The 27,610-nt window shown below is 48.3% G+C and overlaps 1 protein-coding gene across 9 annotated transcripts; it reads right to left on the bottom strand.

Moving 5' to 3' along the window:
- Positions 1 to 3,291: 3,291 nt before the first annotated feature.
- On the bottom strand, positions 3,292 to 25,956 carry GGT7 (gamma-glutamyltransferase 7). Of its 9 annotated transcripts, none has more exons than XM_079945743.1 (15): positions 25,777 to 25,956; positions 19,416 to 19,651; positions 18,887 to 19,038; positions 17,507 to 17,636; positions 16,450 to 16,517; positions 16,161 to 16,234; positions 15,629 to 15,825; positions 13,619 to 13,706; positions 11,557 to 11,684; positions 11,298 to 11,386; positions 9,503 to 9,652; positions 9,268 to 9,385; positions 8,358 to 8,495; positions 7,093 to 7,192; positions 3,292 to 3,963 (listed from the first exon to the last, which is right to left on the bottom strand). In XM_079945743.1, the coding sequence occupies exons 1-15, from the start codon at positions 25,943 to 25,945 to the stop codon at positions 3,800 to 3,802; spliced, it is 2,001 nt and encodes a 666-aa protein (XP_079801869.1). In that variant the 5' UTR covers positions 25,946 to 25,956; the 3' UTR covers positions 3,292 to 3,799. The 9 variants fall into 9 exon arrangements, with proteins under 9 accessions (XP_079801869.1, XP_079801865.1, XP_079801868.1 ...); XM_079945739.1 differs by having other exon boundaries at positions 16,161 to 16,290; positions 16,450 to 16,614; positions 17,519 to 17,636; XM_079945742.1 differs by having other exon boundaries at positions 7,100 to 7,192; positions 16,161 to 16,290; positions 16,450 to 16,614; positions 17,519 to 17,636.
- Between the last annotated feature and the right edge of the window lie 1,654 nt (positions 25,957 to 27,610).

Here is a 27,610-nt window from a genome sequence, read left to right as displayed (position 1 = left end):
AAGGAGAAGTATTCTTAGGACTTAAAAACCTGATCTCAGGGCTTCCCTGGTGGTGCAGTGGTTAAGAATCCACCTGCCAATTCAGGGGACATGGGTTCAAGCCCTGGCCCAGGAAGATCCCTCATGCTGCGGAGCAACTAAGCCCGTGCACCACAACTACTGAGCCTGTGCTCTAGAGCCCGCGTGCCACAACTACTGAAGCCCACGTGCCTAGAGCCCGTTCTCCGCAATAAGAGAAGCCACTGCAATGAGAAGCCCGCACAATGCAACGAAGAGTAGCCCCCATTCGCCGCAACCAGAGAAAGCCCGTGCACAGCAACGAAGACCCAACGCAGCCAAAAATAAAAAACAAACAAAAAAACCTGATTTCAAAAATATTCTGAAATTTTAAAACTTTTTATTAGAGTATAACATAACGACATGAAAATACACAATTCATAAGTGTAAATCCTGAAGAATTTTCACAAAATGAACACACATGTCCAAACATCCAAATCAAGAAATAGAACATTACCAGCCCCACAAAACCCCTTTGTTCTCCCTTTCCAGTTATTACCCACACCCCTGAAAGTAAATAATATTCTGACGTCTAACTTCATAGATTAGGCTCATTGGGTGTTAAACTTTATATAAACGGAAGCATACAAAATGTGCTCTTTTGAGTCTGGCTTCTTTTGCTCAATTTTGTGTTTTTGAGATTCATCTATATTGTTGCATGTAGTTGTAGTTTGTTCCTTTTCATTGCTTCATATGGTTCATTATCTGAATTTGTCACAATTTATCCATTCTACTGATGATGAGCATTTCAGTTTCCACTTTAGGTCTTTTTTAAAAATTTTGGCTGTGCTGGGTCTTCATTGCCTGGGCTCTTTGTTTCAGGCTTCTCTCTAGTTGTGGCACGTGGGCTTCTCCAGTTGTGGTGCACAGGAACCAGAGCACATGGAGTTCAGTAGTTGCAGTGCACGGGCTTCTCTCTAGTTGCCACGTGTGGGTTTAGTTGCCCTATGGCACGCGGGATCTTAGTTCCCTGACCAGGGATTGAACCCACGTCCCCTGCATTGGAAGGTGGATTCTTAACAATTGGACCACCAGGGAAGTCCCTAGTTCTATTTTTTTTTTTTTTTTTTTGTGGTACACGGGCCTCTCACTGTTGTGGCCTCTCCCGTTGTGGAGCACAGGCTCCGGATGCGCAGGCCCAGTGGCTGTGGCTCACGGGCCTAGCCGCTCTGCGGCATGTGGGATCTTCCCGGACTGGGGCACGAACCCGTGTCCCCTGCATCGGCAGGCGGACTCTCAACCACTGCGCCACCAGGGAAGCCCTATTTATATATTTAAAAAGTAAAATGACCCCCAAGATACCCATGTAACCCCCAAAAGCCTGCTGCGTGGAAGGTCCTATAACATCACTTGAAAGACAGCATAGGAGAGTTGGTATGACCACAGGTGTTACTCAAGCACCTAAAGATATCAGGCAAGGATATTCAAAGTTACATTGGAAACCACCCAAATATCCATCAATAGGAAACTGGTTAAACTGTTTAATGACCTATGGATGCATTGTTATAAATAATTAGGTAAATCCATGTATCTTGATATTGACATGGAAAAATGTCCATGTTATACTGGTAAGTAAAAAAAAAAAAGGATGTTGTAGACACCGTGACCAATATAATCCCATTTTTACTTTTAAATAGAATGATAATATATATCTACAGAAAAAAGTAGTTGGAGGAATACATACTAAATTATTGTCCATGAGATTTTTTGAAAAGTTGAGATTTTGAAGGCAAGGATCATCTCTATTATATACTTATGAAATGTCTGATATTTGAATGATGGTTACATCTGTAATCAGGTAAAGTAATAGTTTTTTTTTCAAAGAAGAAAGGGACATGATCTTTGGAGTCAAACAGAGTGCTTTTATATCATGGATCTACCAACTATCAGCTGGGTGACCTTGGACAAGTTACTTCATGTCTCTGAACCACAATTTCCACATCCATAAAATGGAGAAATTAATATCAGCCTCATAAGAATGTTGTACCTACCTCATCAGTTTCATCACATACCATCATTCTCTTAGTATGCTCTAGAATAGGGGTTGGCAAACTAGTGCCCTTAAGCCAAATTGGACCCTGTTTTTGTAAAATAAAGTTTTATGGGAATACAGCCACAGCCATCTGGTTACATGTCTATGCCTGCTTTTGCACTACAACAGCAAAGTTGAGTAGTTACTACAAGGACCATATGGCTTGAAAGACTGAAATATTCATATCTGGCCCTTTGCAGAAAAAGTCTGTTGACTGACCCCTGCTCTAGGAAGAATACACTGGCATTCTTTCTCCTCTTCACCATGGGACCTTTACACACACTGTTCCCTTTGCCTAAAATGACACTCCCACACCCCACATCTAAGCCTTTTCTGTCAGTATTACTCATCTCTTCATTACCTTGGGGAAACCTTTGCTGATCCCACCCCACAACTGAACTAGATTACCTGTCCTGTTATACATTCTCATAGCATTCCTCATAGAGTTTATCATGATGGCAATTACCCTAATTATCTGTGCCCTTATTTATTTAATGTTTGACTCCCTATAGACTGCAAATCCATAAAAAAAACTGTCTTTTTCAATCCTGAATCTCCAGTGCCTAACAAAGTACCTGTAATATAATGGATAGGTACATTCATGCATGAACGATATAATTTGTAAAAGGTAGTTATTGTCTGATATATACTGTATAAAGTATAATTTATAACAAATATTTTACCTAGTAGATGTGCAAATGGTTAAGAGCATAGATTAGGGGTTCAACATCCTGAGATTGAATCCCAATTCTTCCACTTAATACATGAGGAACATTAGACAAGCTCCTTAATCTTTTTTGCCAGTGTCCCATCTGTAAAATGGGAATAATATTAGTACCAACCTCATAAAGTGTGTAATGAAGATTTATAATGTAATTAATATTATCTACATAAAGCATTTAGCATAGAGCCTGGTACACATTAAGTGTTCAATAGATTCTATCTATAATTATAATTATTTTTATTAGTGCAAGTCTTTGATGGATAGCAGATATTGTTACAACCCCCACAAAGTTGACTCCAGCTTGCCCTGGAGTCAGGGCTACTGCGACAAGGTGAGCCAAGGTCTCCTCTCTCACTCCCACTCCCAACACAGCCAAACATAAATCAGGTCAGAGCCATGGTTAAGCAATATTCTTTCTTTAATTCCCCTTTGCAAATGGAAGCCCCTGAGCTGGTCCCCACCCCCACCCCTACCCCACACCTTGGGCCCACCCCAGATGAAAGGCCCCCAAATCAACCTGATGGGAGGAGGAGAGGAGCGCCCCCTCCGTAGGATGGTCCATTAAAAAAAATCCTAGTCATTTAAGAAATGAGGCTGGGGACAGGAGAAGGGAGCTGGAAAACAAGCCCAGGTCAGGCCCAACTGGAGATGCTGGGGTGGCGAGGACCCTTGAGAAGGGTTTGCAAGCACAGCCCTAAGCTCAGAGCCTGCATGGCTAAGGGAAAGGAGACAGACAGACAGATAGTCTGACTCCTCAAGGTCCTGCCTGCCTGGTCGTGGACACTGACACTCACCACCACTGCCACCACCACAGGCCTCCAGATGGAGAATTTTCCAGTTACTCTGAGATAGGGTTTGCTAAGCATCCCCTCTGGCCCCTGATCTGGGGCATCCCTGGGGTCCCTCTGAGACCAAACCTGGGAGAAGGAGGGACTCTAGGAACATGCAAAGGCGGGGAGGAGAGACCCCCGCCCCACCCTGCTGCTCTACAGGATGGTAGCTCCGGCTGCATCTGGGCTCCGAGGGTCCTTCACACCGATGATGAAGTTATTGGTTCTCCGGCTGCCATGGACCCAGGACAAGACATCTACCTTCTCCACGTGGTGACCCCTGGCTTCCAGGAACTCAATCTCTTCCTCTGTGAACTCACCTGAAAACCATTCCCCAACATATACACATTCAGAGAGTTTAGAACACTGGCTCAGGAGTCTGACGGTCAGACCTGAGTCCTGGTCCTGGATGCCCTCCTAAGGAGCTGTATGACCTTGGGCAAATTGCTTTACTACTCTGAGCCTCAGTCTCATCATGTATAATAAAATGGGTATTATCTGAGAACCTACCACATAAAGTTGTTGCAGGGATTAAAGAAGACAAGGCACACAATGCACAAAGCTCAGAGCCTTGCATATAGTAAGTGATTGATAATGTATAGTCATTCTTAATATTGGAAAAAGGGCTTGGCTTTGGGGGTCTTCATTCCACCTGCCTAGGCCAAGCTGCCATCATTACTTGCCAGGATTACCACATAGCCCACTAACGGGTCTTTCTGCTTCCAGTCCTGCTTCCTTACAGCCTATTCACACAGCAGCCATTAGTCAGCCCATGTCACTTGCCCTGCTCAAAACCTTCCAACAACTTTGATAACTCTTAGAATAAAATCCAAAGTCCTTACCAAGGCCTCTAATGCCCAAAATCATCTGGAAACTTGTAACTCTCTAAACTCCTCTCCTCATTTCCTTCTACTCTCTCCCTTGCTTAACTCTGCTCTAGCCTCCTTGCTGTCCCTCAAATAGGCCAAACATGCTCCTACCTCAGGGCCTTTGCACTTGCTGTTCTCGCTGCCTAGAATGCTCTCCTACTAGATAATCACAAAACTGCCTCCCTTACTTCATTCCAGTCTTCAAGAACTTCCTTGGCCACTATCTAAAATAGCAGCCCCTGTCATCTTTACCTTGCTTTATTTTCTTTCAAAGTACTTACTGCTACCTGCATCTTGTTTATTTATTTACTGTGTCTTTCTCCACTAGAATGTAAGTTTTTTGAAGGCAAAAATGCTGTCTTGTTCACTATTGAGTCCCAGTGCCTAGAACAGGGTGAGGACACAGTAAATGTTAAACAAGTATTTTCTAGATAAATGAACAAATCCCCACTCTCTCGCATAAGTTCAGGTCTTCATCATCTCTTGCCTGGACCATTATCCCAGTTTCTTCTTGTGTTTCTCTGACTTAAGTTCTCCTCCCTTCAATCCACCTCCCCTACATAAAACAAATCATGTCATATCCCTCCCATGCTCAACTAGATGAAGTCCATACTTCTTAACATGAACCTCCATGGTAAGCCCTGTAATCTCACCTCCCAATGCTCCTCAGCAAAAATCTGATCTTCTTACTTCCCCAAATGAGATGATTTGGGGTAGTTCTTGAGATAAAGACACACATTAAATAGCATTACATCACCAAGTTGGAAATATATTCCCTTTGTGGTTCACTTTCAATCCTTTTGATAATAGAAAGGACTACGTTCCAGTCTGGTCTCCAACATTTCTAATCTCCTTTAAAAGAGAGAGCAGACCTCAGAACATTCTATGGGCAAAAATGTCTAACTAAAACCTAGAAACATTTGATTTTTTTGTAGCTGTTTATCATCTATTTGAGGCAAATGATGCCATTTTTCCATTTGTGATTATGATATAAGGTTTAGTTTTAAAATACATTCAGGTTAAAAAGGAAATCCACTTGTAGACACACATTATGTAAATAATGCTTTAGATGGTGTGCAAATCTGTCAAAAGTCATGAAGGTACTGGATAAATTCTGAAGTTTGGGAAACAATGTCTCTAGTCCAGCTGGCCCCCTGGCTGTTCTCTGAGCCATTTTTTCTGGCTTTGCCCAAGCTGTTCCCCACAACAACCCGATCCCGTCCAGAGTGTTCTTTACCTCCACATGCCAAATTCCTGCTCATACATCAAGGTCCAGCCAGTTGTCACCTCTTCCATTAAGCCTCCCGGAGCCCTCAGGTGGGTGAACTTTCCCTTCACCAAGCCTCTGCTCGTCATAGCCTGTCTTAGACTGTGTGCCCTTCAAGGGAGGGCTGGGATAAGCACCCTCACCCCCACGGTAACTGAGCACAGAGCCTTACATTCTACAGAGACCTGAAGATGTTAGTTGAGCAATATTCATTTTCAAGGACTTGGCCTCATCACCCATCAGCCGGGATCCAAGCGTCACTAAGCAACCACAGGGTATGACTACTGAGGAATTAGGTCTGTGGCTTCTACCATGCTTCAGTCCAGGAGGTATCAAGAGTCATGCGGGAAAGAACTGAGTCTTTGGTATCAACCAGGTATGTATCTGATATCAATTCTGCCATTTATTGGTTTGTCTTTGACTAGTTTATAACCTCTGTGAACATCAGTTTCTTTATCTGTAAAATGGGGAGACTGAATAAGCAAGGACCATGTCTCATGCAATTTTGTATCCCCTTTGGACTAGCATAATACATTGTTCTAATAAAAACTCCTCAAAGGTGCACATACTTTCCCAGTTATGAAATTAAGCTGTGTCCAAAATTAAGCACCCGTCCTTTTTAGAAGAAAGTCTATCTCCTCACCATAATCTGTAAGGTCTATGACCTGACCCCTGCCTGCTTTCTGATCTGATCTTACCCTCACTCACCCTGGTTTCCTTTCTACTCCTAAACCACCAAGCCCATTCCTGCAGTGAGTTCTTTGCATTTGTTCCCTTGGCCTACAAAGCCTGCCACAGTTCTCTGCTTGGTGGGCTCTTTCTCACTCTCCAGATCTCAGCTTAAATGTCACTAAAGTGAACGCTTCGCCAGTCATCGAGTTAGTCATATACATCATCCTGCTTTAATGCTCTGCAGAGCATTTGTTTTGCTTTTTTATATTTCTTTATTTCTTTTCCTGTTTGCCTGTAAATGCAGTATCCCTAGCACCTAGGATAATGCCTGGCACACGGTAGGTATTCAATACACACTGTTGAATGAATGGTTTGCAAAATGAACAACTATATCTTATTTTACAAGTGAGAAAACTGAGGCTCAGAGTGGAGGCGTGAATTTCCCAAGGCCACAGCCAGGAAATGGCAGGACAGGTTCCAATCCGCAGATCTTCCACTGTTCCAGTAGGAGTTGGTTAAAAGAAACCAAACTTTTACTGGCACGGAGTTGGTGCTGGGAGAGGCAGGGGCACCCTTGGGAGGAGCCCCTTTCTCCACCCTGCCCTGTGCCCACCCCATGGGGACCTTTGCTCTTCACTCACTGTCCACCTGCAGGAGGTTGGTCTGCAGGTCGGGGTGCAGGCGGCCACGGGCCAGGCTGTCACTCAGGTTCCGGTTCAAAGTCAGGACATTCAGCAGGACCTGTAGGCAGCCAAGGGGCAGAAGTCAGGGCTGTCCCAGAGGTGTGGGTTCAGGAATCCACAGCCTTCGTCCCTGGTCCAGACTCCTTAGTCTTTTGAACACTTACACCAGGGATGTCATCTGAGTTTCTCAACAGCCCCAGAAAACAGGCAGGCCTGTGATGACTGTCTCCATTTTACAGAGGGGAAACCACGGGCCAGAGAAGAAAAGCTATTCATTCCAGAGTTTGGAGAGAGCTAGGGAAGAGGCATCACTAGCACCCAGTCTCCTTTAATACAACCCAAGGCTCTCCTCCCTTCTTCTTGGCCAGGAGAGGGCTAATAGCTGGGGCTGGTCTAGGGCACAATGTGGGTACTTTCAGCTTAGTGGCTGGAAGTATGGGTAGGCTCTGTAACCAAACTGTCTGCCCATTCTTACTAAACTGAACCTAACTTCTTAACTTCTCTGGGTCTCAGTTTCCTCATCTATGAAATAGAAGTAAGGATTCCTCCCAAAGTTGGGAAGCTTAAAAGAGTTACCACATGTAACACTGTGCCTGGCACTTAGTAAAATCTCCATAAATGTTAGCTATTTGTTATTATCTTCATTTTACAGATGAGGACACTGAGGTTCAGAGAGGTTAAGTGAATTCCCCAACACCACACAGCTGGAAATTGGCAGCACTTAGGCTGGGACCCAGAGGTGTCTGATTCCAAAGCTCAGGTTTGTTAACTCACCACCTGCCAAAGTACGGGCCTGACACATATATCAGATGCTCAAGACATTCGTGGAACTGTTGTGAGGTGTTTTAGAAGGTAGCAGGCCCTTCCTTTCAAAAGCAGACCCTAAAGAAGGCTGCTTGTTATTCAGATGTTGACTAGAGGCATGATGGGACTAGAGATTGACAGAACCCAGGCAGCCCAGATGTCCTATCACCTCTCAATTCTACTGGTCCTGCAATTTCCCTGCAACCTGAGAAGACATGGCGATTCAGGGCTCCATTTTTGCTAAGAACAATGTAGTTCATGTCCCCAGTGCTCAGGATGGGCCTGGCACAAAGCAGCCTCAGCCCACGTTTGCTGCGTGAGTAGGAGATGAGGACAAGTCAGAGACATGAGGGGCATCTGCAGCCCAGGTCACAGCTTGCCTCCTGGCCACAAAAGGCCCATCATGGGGGAAAACTCACCTGGGTCAGGCCGCTGAGGCCCCGGGCAGCTCCATTGGCCCCCAGAGCAAGGTAGGTCCCACAGAGTCCTTCTGCTGGCCGGACCACAGTGGGCAGCAGGAAGGACAGTGGCCGCTTCCCTGGCTGCACCGAGTTCTCCTGTTGTCAGAGGACCAAGACCACAGGGGGATAAGAGGCGGGACAAGACAGGGAAGGGCTACTCCACCACTCTTCCAACATCTCTCTCTCCTGAATCTTCCACAGGCGCAGTCTTCATGGGGACTGGCCCATCCCCAGGCCACAGTCTGCTGTTTGTGAAATGGGCAGGGTCCCTGGATAACTGAGGTAGATAATGGGCCCACTGAGCTAAGGGGCTGCTATGGGGCTACCATGGGTGGCAGGAGAGGGATCAAGCCAAGAAAGATGACTATGAGAAAGAACAGAATAATCCCCACCCTGGTCATCTCTATCTGTCTTTGTCTTGCTGGGGTCCCAGCCTGCAGGGAGTTAAGAATGCTGCTCTCACAATAGACAATAATTCACATCTCCTTTCTTTTTGGGTCCCTCTTCAGTGCCCCTATAGTGCTCAGCATCACACAGTCATAAACTACTAATGCTGAAAAGTACCCAAAGCATCAAAAGGGGGCCAGTATCCTCACTGTAAAGTAGGTGAAGAAACTGAGGACCAGAGAGGGGGGAAGACTTTCCCTGTGTCACACAGTGAGACGGTAGCAGAATGGGACGAGGTTTCTTTGCACCCAACAGGCTCCAAGCCCTGGACTTGGGCTGGGGATGAAGTGGACACCTTGTTTAGGCTGTTTTTCTTTATAATATAATTTCCTAGAAGAAGTGGGGAGGGAGGAGCAGTTATACTACTGCATCTTCTACCTAGCCTCAGGGTCCCCAGGGGAGGAGGAAAGCAAGGCCTTACCAGGCTGGGCGCAGGGTGGTTAGCAGTCCTGTTAGGCCAAGAGAAGTCCAGCATCTGGCTGTTGAGCAGGATCCCCGAGGGGGTGATGAGGCCGCTGCCAAAGGGCCGGTTCAGGGAGCTGGGGGCCGAGGTTAGGGCCAGGTGAGCCCTGCGCCCGCCCTCACTCACCCCCCGCACACCTCCTTCCTGGTCCAGATGATCTCTTGTGCCAGGTTCTGAGTCTGAGCTGGCATACCTGACCATGGCTACAATGAAGTCGTCAGGGCCCATGATCAGCACCTGGGCAGCCGTGGGAGCCCCATTTAGCTCATAGATGGGCAGGAGCGGGACAGGGGCTGTCTGGGAGTCATTGATCTGGCCCCGGAAGTAGGCAGCCTCCACTTTGCTGAAAAGACAAGAGGTAGGAGATGAACACACAATAGGCTCTCATTACACCCCACCTACCACACTTTGTGCTGTCTGTTTGTGCAATTATTTGATTAATATCTGCCTCCCCGCACTGAACTGTTAGGTCTATGAGAGCAGAGGCTCATTTATTCCTAGCATATAGGGAATAAACAGGAAATAGTTGTTGAACTGAATGAATTTACTTAGGTGTTTTTCAGGTTTTCTTCTAGAGGCAATGTAGAATTTATTTCATGTTTAAATCAAGTCTTTTAGTTACTTGACTATATTTATTTAATCCTTTCTATGAAAGTACCTGGAACACAGGGGATGCTCAGAAAATATTTGTTTTGAATGAACAAACTGAATTCATTTAACCTAGCGTTTGTAGTCCAGAACTAAAGTTTTATTAAGAGTTTAGCTAGAGGAGGGTTTTGTATACAGGGACCTTTACTTGCTATTAGAAGTTTTTCTTCAAGGCACAGGAGGACTTGGCACAGCAATAACTATTTATTGGATAAATTAGTTAAATGAATTTAACATAAGTGTTCATGTTTTAGAGCTAAATATGCATTGATATTGAAAACATGAAATTTTCTATTTTTAAAGTTCAGCTGAGGGTTTCTTACCTAATAATGGTTAGTTAGTTATTCTAACTGACTAGAGAATGACAAGTCACCAAGGATTACTGAGGACATCCATTCAGTTTTCAACCACGAGGGCTAGTGGCCACACAGAGAGGGCACAGAGGGTTTTGTTTCAAGTGGTTTGGGGGCAGGCAGCGGGGAGGCTTGGTTTTTAGGTTTTATCCTTGTGGCCTTGAGCTGGTTTTCGTTTTTGGTTGCTGCTGTTTCTGCTTTTTAATTATTAGCTGTTCATTTAGTCTCATCATTTGCAACTTAATTCATAGAGGGTTGTTTGAGTATCAGTATAAATTTATATGAACTATATTTTTGGCTTCTGAGTTTTCCTTTAGCTAGCCTTTAAGTCAGTTATAGTAGCAGCTACATAGTAATCAATCTTACCTCTATTGCCAATTGAGAATAACAATGATATTTGTTGAATACTTATTATGTGCCAGACAACTTGCTAAGTGCTTTGCATGTATGATCTTGTTTAGTCCGCACCACAACCTCATGAGGCTGGCACTGTTAATGGCAGGCCCTTGTAGAAACTGAGACTTAGAGAGTTTAAATGACTTGCCCAAGGCTGCACAGCTAGTGGATGGTGAGGCTGGGATTTGAACTGAGACAGTCCGACTAGAGCCCACAATCTTACTATGTTATGCTGCTGATGTAAGTACATTTGAATCAAAATCCCCACCACCTCTAGTATTTGCTTGGGGGCTCTTTTCATTGTTATTAGGCTTTCTTTTTCTACTCAAAAGGGGGGACAGATGGGTCCATATAGGTGCCTGCTAGGGTCAAAAAAATTTGAGAGCTATATAAAGTAGACCACCTTGTTGTACAGATGCGGAAACTAAGGCGCAAGGTGAGGCAACTAGTGTCACACTGTGAGTTGGGGTTGAGCTGAAATTGACTTGGGCCTTCAGGCCTTATTGCTCCACCAGCTGCTTTTCACCTGATTCTTTCCCCACACCTGCCACCGCCTCTGCAGTACCCAGGGTCCTGCCCCTCGGGACCCACCTGAGCATGTCATCCATGCTCTCAGTGATGGTAGAATCGTAGACGGGATCTCCCAGTCTGCTGGCCAGAGCTAATGCGATCTTCAGGGTCTGAAAACAGAGCAGGAGTGTGGAAGAGGTTGCCAAGCCCCTCCCAGCACCCACACCAGGTGCTGTGTGAGAAAACTTGGAGGTGATTTAGTCAGGCCTTCTGGCACTACCCCATCCCCCCACTCTTAGTGTCCCCAGGCCCAGGATGGAGTGGAGGGGGTCAGCCTTACCTCTGCCACCCAGTGAAGAGCCTGTTCCCGGGATACCAGGCTGGTGAGGTTGAAGCCCTCGAGGATGTTGAGAGCACTGATGAGGGCAGGGCCTGTGTGTGGGGGTCGGGGACTGAGAACCAGGTGGCCTGAAAGGACAGGAAATTACCGACGGCAGGGGAGAGGTCAAGGCATCTCCACATCCCTCCATCACACAGACTGAAACCACTGCACTGAACCCCCTCATCAGGTAAGGAAACTACACTGGGAGGCAAAGGGACCCACCCAAGTTCACACGGCAAGTCAAGGGCAGGGCCAGGACTCCAACCCAGAACACTTGTCTTTAGTTTCCTCGTCCATATGAGGAAACTAAGGCTCAAGAAAACTGTGATTTGCCCAGAGTCACACTGCAGTCCATTGGCAGAGCAGGGACAGGTGTCCAGATGTCCAGTGTCCTGGTCCACCATGTGTCTCCTTTCAGCTCCTCCCTTAGGCCAGGATATTATTCAGGGCTCCTGCTGGTCCCACCCCTGAAACTTCCTGGAAACAGCAAACTTCTCTTTCTATTTGAGGCCCCTGTTATTGGATGTTTGGACATCAAAGGAACAATAATAATACTTGACACATGACAGTTACGTTAACTAATTAACTCATTTAATCCTCATAACGGGTACTGTTATCATTCCCATTTTATAGGTAAGGAAACTGAGGTACAAAGAGGCAAGCTGGTCCAAAGTTACAAGAGGTAAGGGGAGCCCAGAGTACTCAAGGTACTGACATTGCCAAGAGAACCCAGGCTGCGGAGGGCAAATGGAAATCAAATACTACACATTCAGTACCCATTCTGATCAGGATAACTTCCAACATCATCTCATCACCTCCTCATGGGCACCCTGAGCAGTAGGCACTATTATTATCTCCATTTTAAGGAGGGAAACAAGGCTCTGAGTGGGAAGTGGCTTGTTCAAGGTGAATGGCACAGCTGGTACTCAAACCCAGGTCTTCCTGGCTCCAAAGCTATGCTCTTCCTCTGCTCAGTATAACACCACTTCTGGTAGAAGAATCAGGCTTAAGAGATTTAGGCCTGGAAACCTGAATGCAGAGGCAGCCTCTCCTGGAGCTTGAGGTTATCTGGGCCTCCTCGAGGGGAGAAAGCCTGAGAACCTTCTGAGGGACTCAGGAACCTACCACTTTGGGTTTGCAAACATGGAGTTTACCCATGTCATAATGCTTGGCTTTCTGGGTTCTTCACTGGTTTTGAGTTTGGCAGGTTAAGTTCCATTCCGCCCCTGGGCCTCAGTTTCCTTTTGGCACAATGAGGGGGCAGGTCTCTGAGTGTCTTGAAGGGTTTGTTCTAACCTGAAGCTAAGATGGATTTTGGTCTTATGGACTCTTCTTAGGAAGCATAGGGCAGTGAGTGTGGGGCTGGGGAGCGGGCTGAGGCAACACAGACCCTGAATCAAGAACACCTATGGGGCTTCCCTGGTGGTACAGTGGTTGAGAGTCTGCCTGCCAATGCAGGGGACATGGGTTCGAGCCCTGGTCCGGGAGGATCCCACATGCCGCGGAGCAACTAGGCCCGTGCGCCACAGCTACTAAGCCTGCGCTCTGGAGCCCGCGAGCCACAACTGCTGAAGGGTGCATGCCTGGAGCCTGTGCTCCGCAACAAGAGAAGCCACCACAATGAGAGGCCCTTGCACCGCAACGAAGAGTAGCCTCCGCTCGCTGCAACTAGAGAAAGCCCATGCACAGCAATGGAAGACCGAATGCAGCCAATAAATAAATACATAAATAAATCTATTAAAAAAAAAAAAAGAAAACCTATGGCCAGAACCCCAAATTCCAGGCCTTAGCCTTTGACCAGACCTCCCTCCCCATATCCTAAATATTTGGGGTAACTGACTCCACAACTACTTTAGAAGTAGGCTGACTCTGGCTTGCTTCAACGGTTGGCTGTTTAGGCAGCTCATTGCTTCGGTTTCTCTCTTGTGAAATGGGAATGAGCCACCAGGCCAAAAGGATGTGGCCCTGGACTGGGAGGCCTCTCCTGAGTGGGGACCCTGGGAGCTGGGGGAGAGGTCACCTCTGTACACGCCACACACAGGCTTCTCCAAGAGGGCACTGTAGTTGCTGAAGTCCTCCTCAGTTATGACACCCCCTGCATGCTGAGCCTGGAGGGGAGAGAATGACCCCCACCGCTGTCAGTCACACAGCACACTGTGAGCATGCGGTTTAGCCTAAGGTATATGTTTGGATCATACACAGATCAAATGGTTACAAATATTGTGCCTTCTGCAGTTCCCATCATGGCCTTTAGGGACCCCATCAGCTGTGGGTACCCCAGGAAAAAGGAAGGGGAAAAGCACTAACAATAAGCACCCACTATGTGCCAGACATTGTACTGGATACAATCTATGAATGACCTCCTTAGCTTGGCATTCAAGGCCCTTTGTGATCTGGCCCCTGCCTACCTCTCCCACTTCACGTCCTGCTATTCCCCAATGAGCTCTGTACAGCGACCCAGAGTGACCTGCAGGTCTTGAACTCATGACTACATGTCTTTGCACATACTGCCCTCTGCCTATGTAGAAGGAAGATTTTCCACTTACAGCAGCACTTGCCTAGGAGATATCAAAACTGAATTCTGCATTTCACTATAACCAACTAAAACCACTCCAAAACCATGAGCTCTGGTTGACCCTCGTAGGACAACCCTTACGGGACATAACTGAGCACTTTACTGACCAATGATCTAATCTTGTACAAACTGAAGGGCTCATTCTATCCAGCATGCTAATTTTTAATTCTAAATTAGCATAACCACTAGGAATCCTCTCCTTTTTTTAGTACTTTTAAGTACCTGAAGCCTGTGATGTCTAATCTACCCTCAGTGACCTACACATTGAATTTCTTGGCTTTGTCTGGTAAGTTAATAAACTCAGCTTTGGGTTTTTCTCTCTTAAAGCTCTGATGGTCTTTGTTAGAGTTTCCTTCATCCCCTTCTCCACCACCAGGAGAGGATATGCAACCCAGCCCTGGCTAATCAGATCATTCCTTTTCTGTGCTACCGTGACTGGTTTGGGAATAGTCATGAGACCTATGATGGGCTGATGAGACATAACCTTGAGGCTTTGCTGGAACTATTTGAATGAGAAAGTCTCTTTCTCTGGGATGGCTTGCCGGAAGGATGGCTGCTGGAGAGCAGGTGTGGAAAGGATCTGACAGAGTGATTTCAAACAGAGGAAAGTAGAGTTGTGAGACCGAAAGAAAGAGATACAGAACAAGTCCTTACAATGTGGAAGGAGTCCCTGACCCAGTAGATCTAAAACCAGTACGCTGCTGGACTTTCCAGGGATGTCTGTTTGAGACAGGCATCTATCACCACATCCATAACTCCAATGCCCAGCACAGAAGCTGGCACAGAGCAGGTTCTCCATGAAAGCAGAATGAATGATGGACCTGTTTAATTCCCACAACTGTATGGCAGAGATAGACATAACCACCCACATTGTACAGATGAGACAATCACTGAGTTGGTCTGTGTATCTTTATCTTGAACATAATTTTCCGTTAGTGGTTTCGAACTATCAACAATAGTTCTCAGAACCCATTACTGCCTCAGACTGAGACTCTTTGGGGTTGGGTGATAAAGCCCTTGTGTCGATCCTCCCCAGTTCTGAGTCACCAGTGAAGATGGTGTCTCCCTCGGTCCCTAGAAAATCCAGGGAGCAGGGTGGGATTGTGGGCTCAGGGAAGCTGAGGCTGATCCTGAGTCTCCACCAGGCCTGGGAGGGCCAGGACAGGCCACTATACAGGTTGGTACCAGCCCTGGGGAGCTCAAAGGTACCTCTCACAATCAAGACAAAATATTCTCATCACCCTAGGAGGTTCTTTGTGCCTCATCCCAGTCAACCCCTCCAATTCCCCAAACTACTGATCTGATTCTGAGGTTAGTTTTGTCTATTCTAGAATTTCAAGTAAATGGAATCCGCAGTAAATATATGCAGAAAGAAAGACAGGGAAGTGAGGGGGAAGAGGACTTCTCTGCAGTAGGGTCCTCCGCCGCAGGGCCGGGGGTGCCCCACACGCTCACCTCTGCCACCATCTCCAGTGTGAGGTTGCCACCGGCATAGAAGGCAGCGGGGCCATAGGTGCCAAGCACATCCAGCACCGCCGCCAGGTCAGGCCGTCGCAGCAGTGAGCCAGGTAGTGGCGGGTGACCCAAGGGCAGGAACGTCTCACGGAAGCGCTCAGACGCATTAGGTGGCGGCTGTTCAGCCAGGGCTTGGGCTGCGGGCAGGGACACGAGGCTGGGATGGGGGTGTCGGGACTGTACACGCAACAGGTGGGGTGGATGAGGGCTGAGAGGCCGGCCCTAAGTCCTCCGGCCCCCCAGGAGCCTGTTACAGAGGTGGGGGGGGTAGTGGTGGTGTATATGGGCCAATCCCAGATCCCCACCCCCCATTGGAGGATCCCTCCCAGTGAAGGTAGGGTGGTGTGGGGAGGGGGTCTGAGGAGCAAACTGGAAGAGAGGCACTTCCTGGCTTAGGACCTAAATTGCAGAGGTTCCCTCTCCCCTCTCCATCAAACTCATGCCTTTCCCTCCACCCCCAGGCCCCACTGACCTAGATCATGGGTCATGTTGAAGCCATCTTGGGCCACAGCTGCTGCGAAGGCGAGGACTTGGGACCATGGCAGCCTGGGGGAGCCGGAGAGCAGGGGGTGGAGGAGGTCCTGGGGGGAGGAAGAAGGGTCCTGGGGGGGGAGGGGGGTTCCTGGGAAGGAGAGTCCTGGCAAGGGAAGGGGATATTAGGAGGGGGGAGTTGGGAAGGGAAGAATCCAGGAAGGTAGGAGAAGGCCACCCAAGGAGGAGTGCAGGCAGGGGCCCCTGGTCCCCAGGGGGAGAACCTTTACCTGCCATAGAGCTGGTGAGCTTCGTGTAGCCCCTTCACCATTCCGGGAACCCCCACCAAGAGCCCAGGCTGGGCAAGGCGGGCAGGTGAGGGAGAGAGGAGACCAGGTCACTGGAAGGGGGGGCGCTGGGCTGAATTCCTCAGAGCCCCAAGCCAGGGATGGGGGCTGGCACAGGGGAGAGACACAGGCCAAGTATCCCAGAGGAGGGACAAGCTGTCCCCAGCAGGCATCCCTCCCACCTCCCTGACTTCCTATCAGCAAATGCAGAAAGGCCTCCTTTATCTGTCATAGCTGAGGGATTTATAAATTAAGCAAACCCTTTTAAGAGCCAAGACATAACAATTTAGATGGAAACCTGTCTAGATTGGATTATACCTACTCTTGCCTTTTAAAACAGTGGACAAGTGACCTTCATTTAACCTTTTCATTAACACACCACCATTACTCTGAACTGTGATAATTCAGGGGTGTGTTTGGCTTTTGCCACTGCACTAAATATCTATTTTTCCAAGTAATTCTATTTCCTCCTTTGCTCTCAGTAGATAGTGGGTTTGCCTCCAGCAGTTCCTCTATAATCTTCCAATATGTCATGGGCTAGGAAAGTTACCAATAACAGCCTCAGAATGAGATGTGTGAGTGATAGTGCAGCTACTTTGTGACATCTCAGACTGCTCAGTGGCTCTTTTTCTTCCTTCTTATGTGCTAGATAGGCAAGGTCACCAGAGAAGTAATGTGGTGCTGCACTGCCTGTTATCAAACAATCAGATTTTCTGGTTCATTATTATTATTATTATTTTTGGCTGCACCTTGCAGCATGCGGGATCTTTCCCCTACCCGGGATCGAACCCGCATCCCCTGCAGTGGAAGCGTGGAGTCTTAACCACTGGACCGCCAGGGAAGTCCTGGTTCATTATTTTATTTTGGGGGCTGCCTATCTCCCTCAGAGCCTAAGAGCATCCTGCTTAACTCTTTCCCTCACCTCCATAGTAAATATTCAGCAAGGTAATGCTTGGGTTAGCAGAAGGGCAGTGAAGGGAGACACCCCCCACCTTCTCACCGGGGTCCCCACCTTGGTCTCCCAGGATCTCTGCAGGGCCTCTTCTCTGAGAGCCCCTGGGGCAGACTCTCGGAAATCAATTAGGTGGCTCTTATTCCGTCGGATGTCATGTACCAGCATCACACCCCCACTAGGAGAGACACGGAAGGGGGAGGGTGATGATAAGATGCCACTCCTCTGAACAATTAACCTGCTGTTCCTCAAGCCCCCCACGCTGATGGCTAAAGGCTCAGTCTGTCATCAGGAGTCAGGTGTCTGAGCTCCCTCCCCAGCAGAGATTCAGAGACTCAGCTACCCTATCAGGGTGGGGAGTGAAATCAAGGGGTTGGGGGACCCAGAGTCCATGGACCTCTTCCAGCCTGTTATTGGAGCCTTTAATCCCTGACAAGGGAAAACCCAGGGACTGGGAGAGCGGGATGTTCTGCTCCCCCTCCACCCCCACCTCCTACCACAGTTGGACCCCTGCCAGCTTCCTGCACCTGCCTCTGTGGTACGTCCCTCTCCCTCTCCCAGGACTGAATTATGTAAGGACAAACTGTACACAACCAAAAGTGGAATTTCTTTCATAGGGCCTGGAAGGCTGGTCTTTCAGGAGCCAAGATATGGACTTAGTCAGCTTGTCCCTTTTCTGTGGTTTGCTTCCATCTGAGATGGGGGTTACATCTGAGATAACTGGGCTGCCAGCTAACATAATAGGGAAAGCAGGACAGCTAAACAAAAGGGAGTGGTAGGAACTATGGCCAAGTGGACAGTACAAGCCCCATCATGGGAAACAGCTTCTATTCAGCTCCAGATAACTGCAGCCGGGTGAGAATGTAGGCCCAATATTATTAGGTCTCCTGATTGTTCAAGAAATGTTAGAAATCTGGATTTTTATGAAAATTCTCAATTTTTTAACATCAGCAACCAAATTTTTAAAAATTTAAGTGTGCAAACTAAACCAGGCTGTGTGCCGGGTGTGGCCCGTGGGTGGCCGGTTTATAGTCTCTGTTTTAAGAGGTCTTACCCTGGGGTATATTTTTTGAGGATTGAGGATCCATTGCTTTCATCAGACTCACAGGGATGTGTTTTAAGGATCTGTAAACGCTAAAAGTTGAAGTATCACAGCCTTAATTAATGACAGTATACCCCCAACTGTGTACCTCACTTTATAGAGTTTATGAAATCCTTTTCCCAGTTAAAGAAAAATCTTCTGAAAACACCTCCTTGGACTCCATGTAAAGAGAAAGGGGTAAGATTGGGTGTAGAAAGAGAAAATGCAAGGAGATGGGGCCCAGTTGCCCCTCTGCTCAAACTTGGAGAAGCGCACATGAGGCCCACAGACCAAGAGAAAGAAGGAGGCCTGGGGCACCCCAACCTCCGCAGCTGGGAGCTTCTTACCCGCCCAGGCCAGAACTGTGAGGAGCCACGATCCCCAAACACAGGGCTGCTGCCACAGCTGCATCCACGGAAGATCCCTGTTTATTGAGCACCTCTATGCCCAGCGATGTGCAGTGGGCGGCATCAGTCACCACAGCGCCCTGGTGAAAGATCTGGAAGGGGGAGGGGACTAGGTGGGGGCAGAAGGGGCCCCCTGCCTCCCTAAGGCACCTCCACTAACCCCAGAACCTCCAACAGAGGGTGGGGATGGGAGCCCTGCCCTTTTATCCCCTTGACTCTCCCCTAAGAGTCTTCTTTCCTTACCTCAAGTGCCTCCTACCTGATCAGTTCCCTTCTTTGAGCTCTGTCCGCCTCACGCCCAGGAGGCCCTCCCTTGAGACCTTCCTCTCCCATGTCACCGCCCTCTCCCCTTTCCATTTGTTGGCCCCCTTTCACCACTCAGCCAGTCCTCAGTTCCCAAGGTCTCCTTAAGCGCTTCTTCACCCCTCCTCCCCAGGTTCTCTCCTCTCCCCCTCCGCTTCCTCCTCACCTGGGGGTCCCCGAAGTAGATCTGCATGATGAGCGCCACAGTGACACCGGTGGCAAAGGTGAGGCAGGCTGTGACGATGACCGTGAGCCCGTCCTGGCGGCAGGAGCACTCGGACGCTGCCGCGGAGAACGGGTCTTTGCGTGTCTCCCGCAACGGCGACCCGTCCTGGCTGCCCATCTCCGACGACGACGACGGCAGCCGCTGCAGCCGCGCTGACTTCAGGAAGGAGTCCGGGTCTGTGGGCGGCGGGGGTCGGTCTGGGCGCCTCTTACCCGGCCCTACCCGCCCTCTAGGCGGGGCTATTCCGCGTCCCCCCCTCTCTCGGCCCCCACCCCCCAAACTCCACTAGACAGCACTGCTCCCCTTTCAGCGTCTCCCCATGCACCCCAGGGAGGGCAGTGGGGGGTGGGGGGTGGTCCCCGCTTGGAAAAGACAGGGACCCCCAACTGGGCAGCAGGGCGGCTGGATTCCCATCCCTAGGCCACATCGCCCGGGACCCAGGACCCAGGGCTGAGAACACTTCCTGGAGAGGCAGGGGTTGGGTCCTCCCTGGAAACCAGATCTTGCCTCAGCTGGGGCCCAGCCTTCTGTGCAAGGAGGCAGCTCCATAAACTGAGCGGAGGGGCCCTGTCTTCCAACCTTGTTTTCGCGATCCATCCAACCATTCATTCATTCAACAAATATGGAGGGCCTGCTATTTGTCTGGTCCCATGCTAGATGCTAGGGGAAAGGAACAAACAGTTCCTGCCCTCATGGGTTTTGAAAACCAGTGGAGGAAGAAGATAATAAGTAAACAAAGGAGTATATCATTACAAGCTGTGGCAGGTACTATGAAGAAAGAGAAGGATGACAAGGTCCTACTGTATAGCACAGGGAACTATATTCAATATCCTGTGATAAGCCATAATGGAGGGACTTCCCTGGTGGTGCTGTGGTTAAGAATCTGCCTGCCAATGCAGGGGACACGGGTTCGAGCCTCATCCGGGAAGATCCCATGCCGGGATGCCACGGAGCAACTAAGCCCGTGCGCCACAACTACTGAGCCTGCGCTCTAGAGCCCGTGAGCCACAACTACTGAGCCTGTGGGCCACAACTACTGAAGCCCACGCGCCTAGAGCCCATGCTCCGCAACAAGAGAAGCCACCGCAGTGAGAAGCACGCGCACCACAACAAAGAGTAGCCCCCACTCACTGCAACTAGAGAAAGCTGGCGTGCAGCAACGAAGACCCAACGCAGCCAAAAATAAATAAATAAATATTTAAAAAAAGCCATAATGGAAAAGAATGTGAAAAAGAATGTATATATGTATAACTGAGTCACTTTGCTGTACAGCAGTAATTAACACAACATTGTAAATCAACTATACTTCAATTAAAAAAAGAATAGAATTATAACAACAACAAAAAAGGATGAAATGATAGAGAATAATGGTACATGTTGGAGGCAATTAGCTGGGGAAGTCAGGCAAGGACTCTCGCAGAGGTGACTTTTAAGCTGAGAACTAAGGGATGAGGAGCCAGCCATATGTAGAGCAAGGAGTGAGTGTGTAGAGTGTTCCGCAAAGAAGGAACAGCAGGTGCAAAGGCCTTAATGTAGGAATAAGTTTGGTGCATTAGAAAACAAATAACCAAGGTTAGGGTGGCTCTGGTGTGGTGAGCAAGGGGAAAGGAAAGAGTAGTAGGTGGAGGCTAGGGCAGATGCGCTGGGCCTTGAGGGCTTAGTGAGAAGGTTGGATTTTACCCTGAGAGCCACAGGAGGCCACTGGAGAGTTTTAAGCAAGAATGTGAAGCCTTCTGTTTTGTGTTTTAAAAAGATCCCTCTGGCTGCTATCTGGAGAATGGATCTAAGGATAATAAAAGTAGAGGCAGGGGACATTTGAAAGCTACTTACTTGCTGGGTGACTATGGACAAGTCATTTCAAGTCATGAGCCTCACTTTCCTCATCCTAATAATGGAGCTGATCCCTAACTGGCTGGATGGGTACAAGGATTCAAAAAGGTGATGTATACCAGGCACTCTGTAGGTGCTCACTCAAAGTTATTTCCATTTCTTTTCCACCCTGGCCAGGGCTGAGACCCTCTTCCATCCCATAGTCTCCCTCCTCTGGGATATATTAGCCTTGAACCCAGGTCTCTAAATGGTCTAAAGGTCCTGGGTGTTTGTGAATAGTAAAGAAATAGCCTGATACCTTGACCTTAATATGTGATTGTACTCACAATGTGTTTTTAAAAGTTCATTCGTTCAAAATATTTTTGAACACTTGCTACTATGGCCTAGGAGTATAACCCCCTTTAAAAGTCTGTGGGATAATATTAAGAATTGACTGTTATATTTTCCTGTTTAAAATACTATCATGGTTCATCAATGCCAAAATGATAAAAATCCAAGCTCCTTAACCTGGTGTTCAAGGACCTCCATAATCCATACTCCCCTCTTTTGTATAAATAAGAAACCACATACATATATAGATAATTTTTAGAAATTCTTCATGGTGGTTACTTTTGGGGGAAGATACTGAAGATGGGAATGAGATGGAGTGGGAGAATTTTTTGTTTGAAATTTTTACCACTTACATATATTTCTTTTGTTTTTGAAAATCAATACATATATTTTTAAATAAATAGGAAAAACTGCAGGAGATAAGAATGGAGAAGAGGACTTTTACATTTTCTCACTGTTCTTTTTTTTCACCATGAACATATAATTTTTTTTAAATTTCTATTTAAAAAAAGAGACTTGTCTTCTGGAAGCCTCCCTCAGTTGATCATGCTTGCTTCTAACCCTCAGCACCAGCACCAGAGTCTGTAAATAAAACTGATTTACAGCTGATAAACTAATTCAAGTTGATATTTCCAGGCACTTGTCCTTAAATCTGTTTTCTCCAATCAGATATGAGGAGCCAGGAGGTGAAGATGCTATGGCTCCATCAGAGTTAGATATATTCAAGACTTCTTATTCTACCAATAATTTATTATGAATATATAATATAAATGAATATTGTTTTCCATTTATTCAATAAAAATATTTACTGAGTATCAACTGTGTAAGTGGTGGGGAAGCAATACCATTGATTTTGCTGATGTGTAAGGACAACAGCAGGACATTAGGAAAAGGCTAGTTTGGGACCAGAAGAAACAAGTCATTTGGGAGAAAAAGGATGAGTTTAATTTTGGCTGTTCTGAATTTGTGGGACAACAGCAGGAGTTGTCTGAAGGCAGTTGGCTTAGTAGGCATCTAATTTTTATCTGCTTAGTCACCATTCCCCACTCAATTTTCTTTTAGAGAACACCAAATCCCCTCTCTCCTTCCTCATTCCCTCATTCCTGGTCAGAGTGAGTATATGACCTAGGCCTAGCCAATCAGAACAGGCACCTCTGTACAGTGATTGGTTCACGTTCACGTGACCAGCACCAGCACCAATGATTTTCAAACTCTGTTTTGTTTTGTTTTTTGCTAAAATATTGGGAAAGAGAAAGACTTTCTTGTCTAGGTTGCTAAGGTGGTAAGATGTAAGCCTGTTGCTACTGGGGACATCTTGCTCCCACAAGATGGGAGGTTTTCTGAAGATGAAGCCCATAAAAATGAAGGCAAAGCAAAAGATGGAGAAAATCCAAATCTTTTTCAGGTACCTCAATGCAGCTATGCCTGAAGCCCTATATCCTGAACTTTTCAGTTATGCTACCCAATAAATTTCTCTTTTTAGATGTAGCTCAGTTTTAGTTGGGTTTATGACAAATGAACCCTGAACAGAGTTGACTTGGTCCCTGGCTTGCTTACTCCTCTGAGGGAAGAATCACTAAAGATTTTTGAAACAGGGAGTGACATGATCAGAAATGCAGGGTGCTGGATGGATTGGGTTGGGAGGGGGTGGGGGAGAGTCAGGAAGCAGGAAGAATAGCTAGAAGCCTATGGGTAATAGAGATAAGAGAGGATGGTGGCTTAGTCTACAGTGGTGATGACAGGGATGGTGAGATGGAATTTGGAAGATACTTAGGAGGAAGACAGAGAGCATCTGACCACTATTTAGAAGTGAGCAGAAGGAAGAGAATCATGGGTGGCTCCTAGGCTTCTACCTTGGGGACTGGATGGATGGCAGTGTCATTAATTGAGAATGACATTGGGGGAAGAACAGGTGTCTGGGGAAGAGAGGATGAGTACAGCATGGAACATGTTGAAGGTGAGGGACTTTCAGGACATCTAGAGGCAGATGTCTGGGAGAGAGAAGGACACATGGGCTTGGAGCTCAGAAAAGAGCAAAGAAAGTTTTCGCCCGTCTTGGAGTGGTCACCATCTAGCTCTGTTTTCCACAAGGCCTGCTGTGGGGTGCCTGGCACTTGGTTCTGTGGAATGGCAGGCTAGAGGCCAGCTGGGCACAACCAAAGTCCTGCATAAGAGGATGGGGCAGTACCATCAGGTGGCACCAGCAGGTTGAGAACACAGGGGGTCATGTTAGCCAGCAGGCTGGTCCAGCTGGTCCAGAGGAGCCTTGGGGCTTGGAAGTAGTGCTGGGAGACATGGTATTGAAATGACTACACAGGTAGGATGGCAAGGTCCTTGGAACCTTAGTGCACAACTTGGCATAAGGTGCAGCTTCCTAGAAACTCAGGTGACCAGGGTCTCTCCTGGATTTTTATACAGTTGAGGGCAGAGCCTGTATTAACTCCTCAAGGAACTCCCTGAGGTTTGAGAACCCTTCCCTTGCCATTCTTTCATCCTGAGATCTTCTCTTTCATTCATTTATTTCTTCAACAGTTTTTATTGAAAGCTTAGCACTGTGCTCGATGGTGCAGAAAGGATGGTGAACAAGACAGTCATGATCCCATCCTCACAGGGCTTATAGACATGGAATAATCAAAGGTTGCACAAATAAATAATCACAGGTTTTGATAAATGCTAAGACATTCATAGGAAAGGAGGATAAAACATATCAGGGGTTTCCAATCTCTAGATTGGGAGAGATAGGCATTCCCAGTTGAGCTGGAAGAGGAAACTAAGACCTAGGTCAGGGTAGGTGTGCCCATGGTCACACAGTGAGTCAGGGCAGTGCTGGGACCATAAGTGGTATTCTTGGCTCCTGAACAAAGGACCTGGTTTCAGGCTGGTATCCACCAGGACACATCCTCCCACTTCTCTCCCGGCTACCTCCTGATTCCAGGGCTACTCCCTTCAGAAAAGAAGTTTTAATCTGCGGCTTTGACGTGTGATGACCATAAGCCTCCCCACCCTCCCCTCAAACCCCCTCCAAGAAGGGTACAAGATAGTCAGGTTGGCAGGGGCTGCTGGTCAGGGCCAGGTGACTGGAGAATTGTGGAGGGGGAAAGAATTTGGGGCTGTCAGGTTAGGAGTAGCCACAGAAGGGCCAGGCCAGAGAGGGCTGGGCAAGAGAAGCAGGATCTGCCAGGCTGGTGAGGGATAGGGCTCAAGTGCAGGCACTGAGAGGAAGAGAGAGTGAAGTAGAAGGAGGCTCTAATGCCAGGAAGTGACGTTGAGGGAATGGGGGATGGAGGATGGAGGATGAAGAATGGAGGGGAGGACAGAGAGCTGAGCCACATGGACAGGAGAAAGAGCATTAGGGAAGAAACGCTCAGAGAGCTCTCAGCCCCAGGTGTCCCCCAAGCCCCGTCTCCTCCCTCCCTACTCCCACCCTTGCAGTTCCTGCAGAGGGCTGAAGAGAATACAGTAAAATTCTGGAGCCTGCTTCCTAGGGGGCAGGGTACCTTACTAACATCCTGGCCTGGTCCACTGCTCTGGGAGGGGTGAGGTATCCACAGGGCAGTGAAGGTGCTCTGGTCCCCAAGGACTTTGAGAGGTCATGCAGTCCATCCCCCTGTCTCCCAGTACCCATCACTCGCAGATGGATGGGAATCATATTCTCTTTACCCCTCCCGGGACACGAAGAGATTCTCAGCTTCTTCTCATGGTCTCTCCTTCCCACAATCTCTGGCTGTGGGGAAGTTCTTCTCAAGACCTAGCTTCTATCCATCCTGCTGCAGTCTCTGACTTGGTTTCTCCTATCCTGTTCTCTGTGACTAGAGAAAATCCTCTTCTAGGTGATCACAGCTGTTCCTTAGGAACTCCTCGCCAACATTCATTCCTTCCTTATTAGTTGGTTCTTCCCAAGGGGGTAACCCCAACCCCTCCTACTGCAGTCCCTAGCATCGTTCTCCCTTGTCGCATCCTTAGCCTCCAAGGAAGAAATGCATCCCCAGCCCCACCAGATAATGAACAGAGACAAGGGAGAAGGGAGAGGTCCAGAAGGAAGGGAATGAATTAGGGAGATGGAGCTGGAGGTGATGCTTCGCGTAGATGAAGGAGGACCGGGGACGTCCCAGGGGGCAGGGACGGGGCCAGCGGGCCTCACCGGTATCTGGGTCTCCCAGGAAGGCGTCCTCGTCCTTGCGGCTCCTCAGAGGGGCCGCGGGCGCCGGCTCGTCCTCCGGCAGCCTCGGGAAGCTGGTGATGCTCATGTAGTCCACCGGCGAGTAGGCGCCCAGGGCGCTCTCCTGACTGGCCTCGTTCTCTGCCGCCATCCTCGCCCGCGCCCCCAGCAGCGCAGCGCCTGCCGGAAGTGGGGCGGCGGGGGCCGGGCTGGGGCTTGAGGCGGGGGAGACGGTGGGGAGGAGGGAGGAGGGCGGGGCCTGAGCTCCTGGACCGCCGGGAGGGGGCGCCTCAAACCCAGACCCTGGAGGGTGTCGGGGTTTGACTCGGCCCCGCCTGCTTAGCGCTGTCAGCCCGCATTGAGAGCGCAGGTTGGGGTGTGGGTGTGGATGCAGAGCCTGCAGGACGGGTCCGGGTCGCGCAGTCGGGGGTCAGGAGGGAAGAGCACGCGGTAAGCGCGACCTTAGTGGCTCGGGGCACCTTACGTAGGCCAGGGACCAAACCCCTTCCTCCTTCCAGTTTGAGCTAGGATCCTCCTCAGACTCCAGGCTCCTTCCTCGGCTCGCAGTCCCTTTCACTGACTGCAAACCTCCTGTCGACCCCAGATACTGTCTCTAATGCCAGACTCCTCGAACCTCAGACCCCTCCTTGGACTCCAAGATCCTTATCCTCCTATCTCAGACTCTTCCTCCGACCCCAGACCCCTCTTTCGACTTCAGACTCCGCCTTCACCCCCGACCCCCAGCCCCAGTCCCTACTTCATGTGCAACCTGCTTCATTTCGAGGCCCCTCCTTGGACATCTCTCCTCGGACGTCAGATCCTTCCCTGGACTCCCCACACTTCGTCGACTCCTCTTTCAATCACAACCGCTTCTAGAACCCCTGACCTATCAGCATAGGGCAGTGAGCCTAAACTTGAGCTTGTCTTAGGATCTTAAAAGCGGATCCCTAGATTCCACTCTAGCGATCATGATTTAATTGGCTGGAATAGGGTCTCTGGAACTTGCATATTTACCATTATTTAAAGAGCTTTTATTTTATGTGGTTCTGGAAAGGAAACTTTGAGGAAGAAATCATGGTGGTGGTGATATGGTAGGAGTGGGCTGGGTTGGGGGAGGATAAAAGGGTAGGGAATGGGTCTAAAGTCTAGGTATCTGGGTTCTATTCCCTCTGCTACAGCTTACAAACTGTGTGATCTTGGGCAAAACACTTAATCTCTTTGAGTATGGGTTTCTTCATTTGTAAAATGGAGAGAATGACTGTATCCATCTCTGGGTTGTGAGGACTAAATAACACACGGAAAGTTTTTAGTATATGGCTTGATACCTACTTAATACAGTAAATGCCATAATCATTATTAACATTTTTTTCTTAATCGCGTGGATTCTCATCTTGTCCAACCGGATCCATCCTCTTCTCACTGAGGAATTCCAACTACACCATAGTTTGCACTACTACCCCATTTCCAGGGATGGGGTGTTGGTTCCCTATATTATTAGGCCTCTTGTCCAGACTTCCATTTCACAGTCCACAGGCAGAGGGAGGGGACTGGTCAAGCCCCTGGCCACACATCCCCTCCTTCCCCAACCCCAGGCTCCAGGCTCAGAGATGACCTGAACTGCTTGTAAATCCATTATGGGCCCAGCATCTGCAGTGCCACCTGTAGACAGGAGAGGGCAGCAGTGTGTTGGGAACAGCTCTGGGGCCTGAAAGAAGGGCTGGGAAGAGAGGGGAGAAGGGAGAGGGCTGCCCAGAACTTTGTGTGTGGGATGGAAAGATGACCGTTTATACTAGGACTGTGTGCCGTTGCATGTGCC

The sequence above is a fragment of the Stenella coeruleoalba genome (genome assembly GCF_951394435.1).
Source record: "Stenella coeruleoalba genome assembly, chromosome: 15".
NCBI lineage: Eukaryota > Metazoa > Chordata > Mammalia > Artiodactyla > Delphinidae > Stenella > Stenella coeruleoalba.
Note: the sequence above shows the minus strand (reverse complement) of the source record. Positions and strands in the feature narration are given on the sequence as shown.

Coding starts and splice junctions, on each gene's coding strand:
- GGT7 (XM_079945739.1), bottom strand. CDS start 25,945: ATGGCGGCAGAGAACGAGGCCAGTCAGGAGAGCGCCCTGGGCGCCTAC. Junction 17,637..18,886: donor CACAGTTCTGGCCTGGGCGG/GTAAGAAGCTCC, acceptor TGTCTCTCCTAG/TGGGGGTGTGATGCTGGTAC. Junction 16,615..17,518: donor AGAGATCCTGGGAGACCAAG/GTGGGGACCCCG, acceptor CCCCTGTGCCAG/CCCCCATCCCTGGCTTGGGG.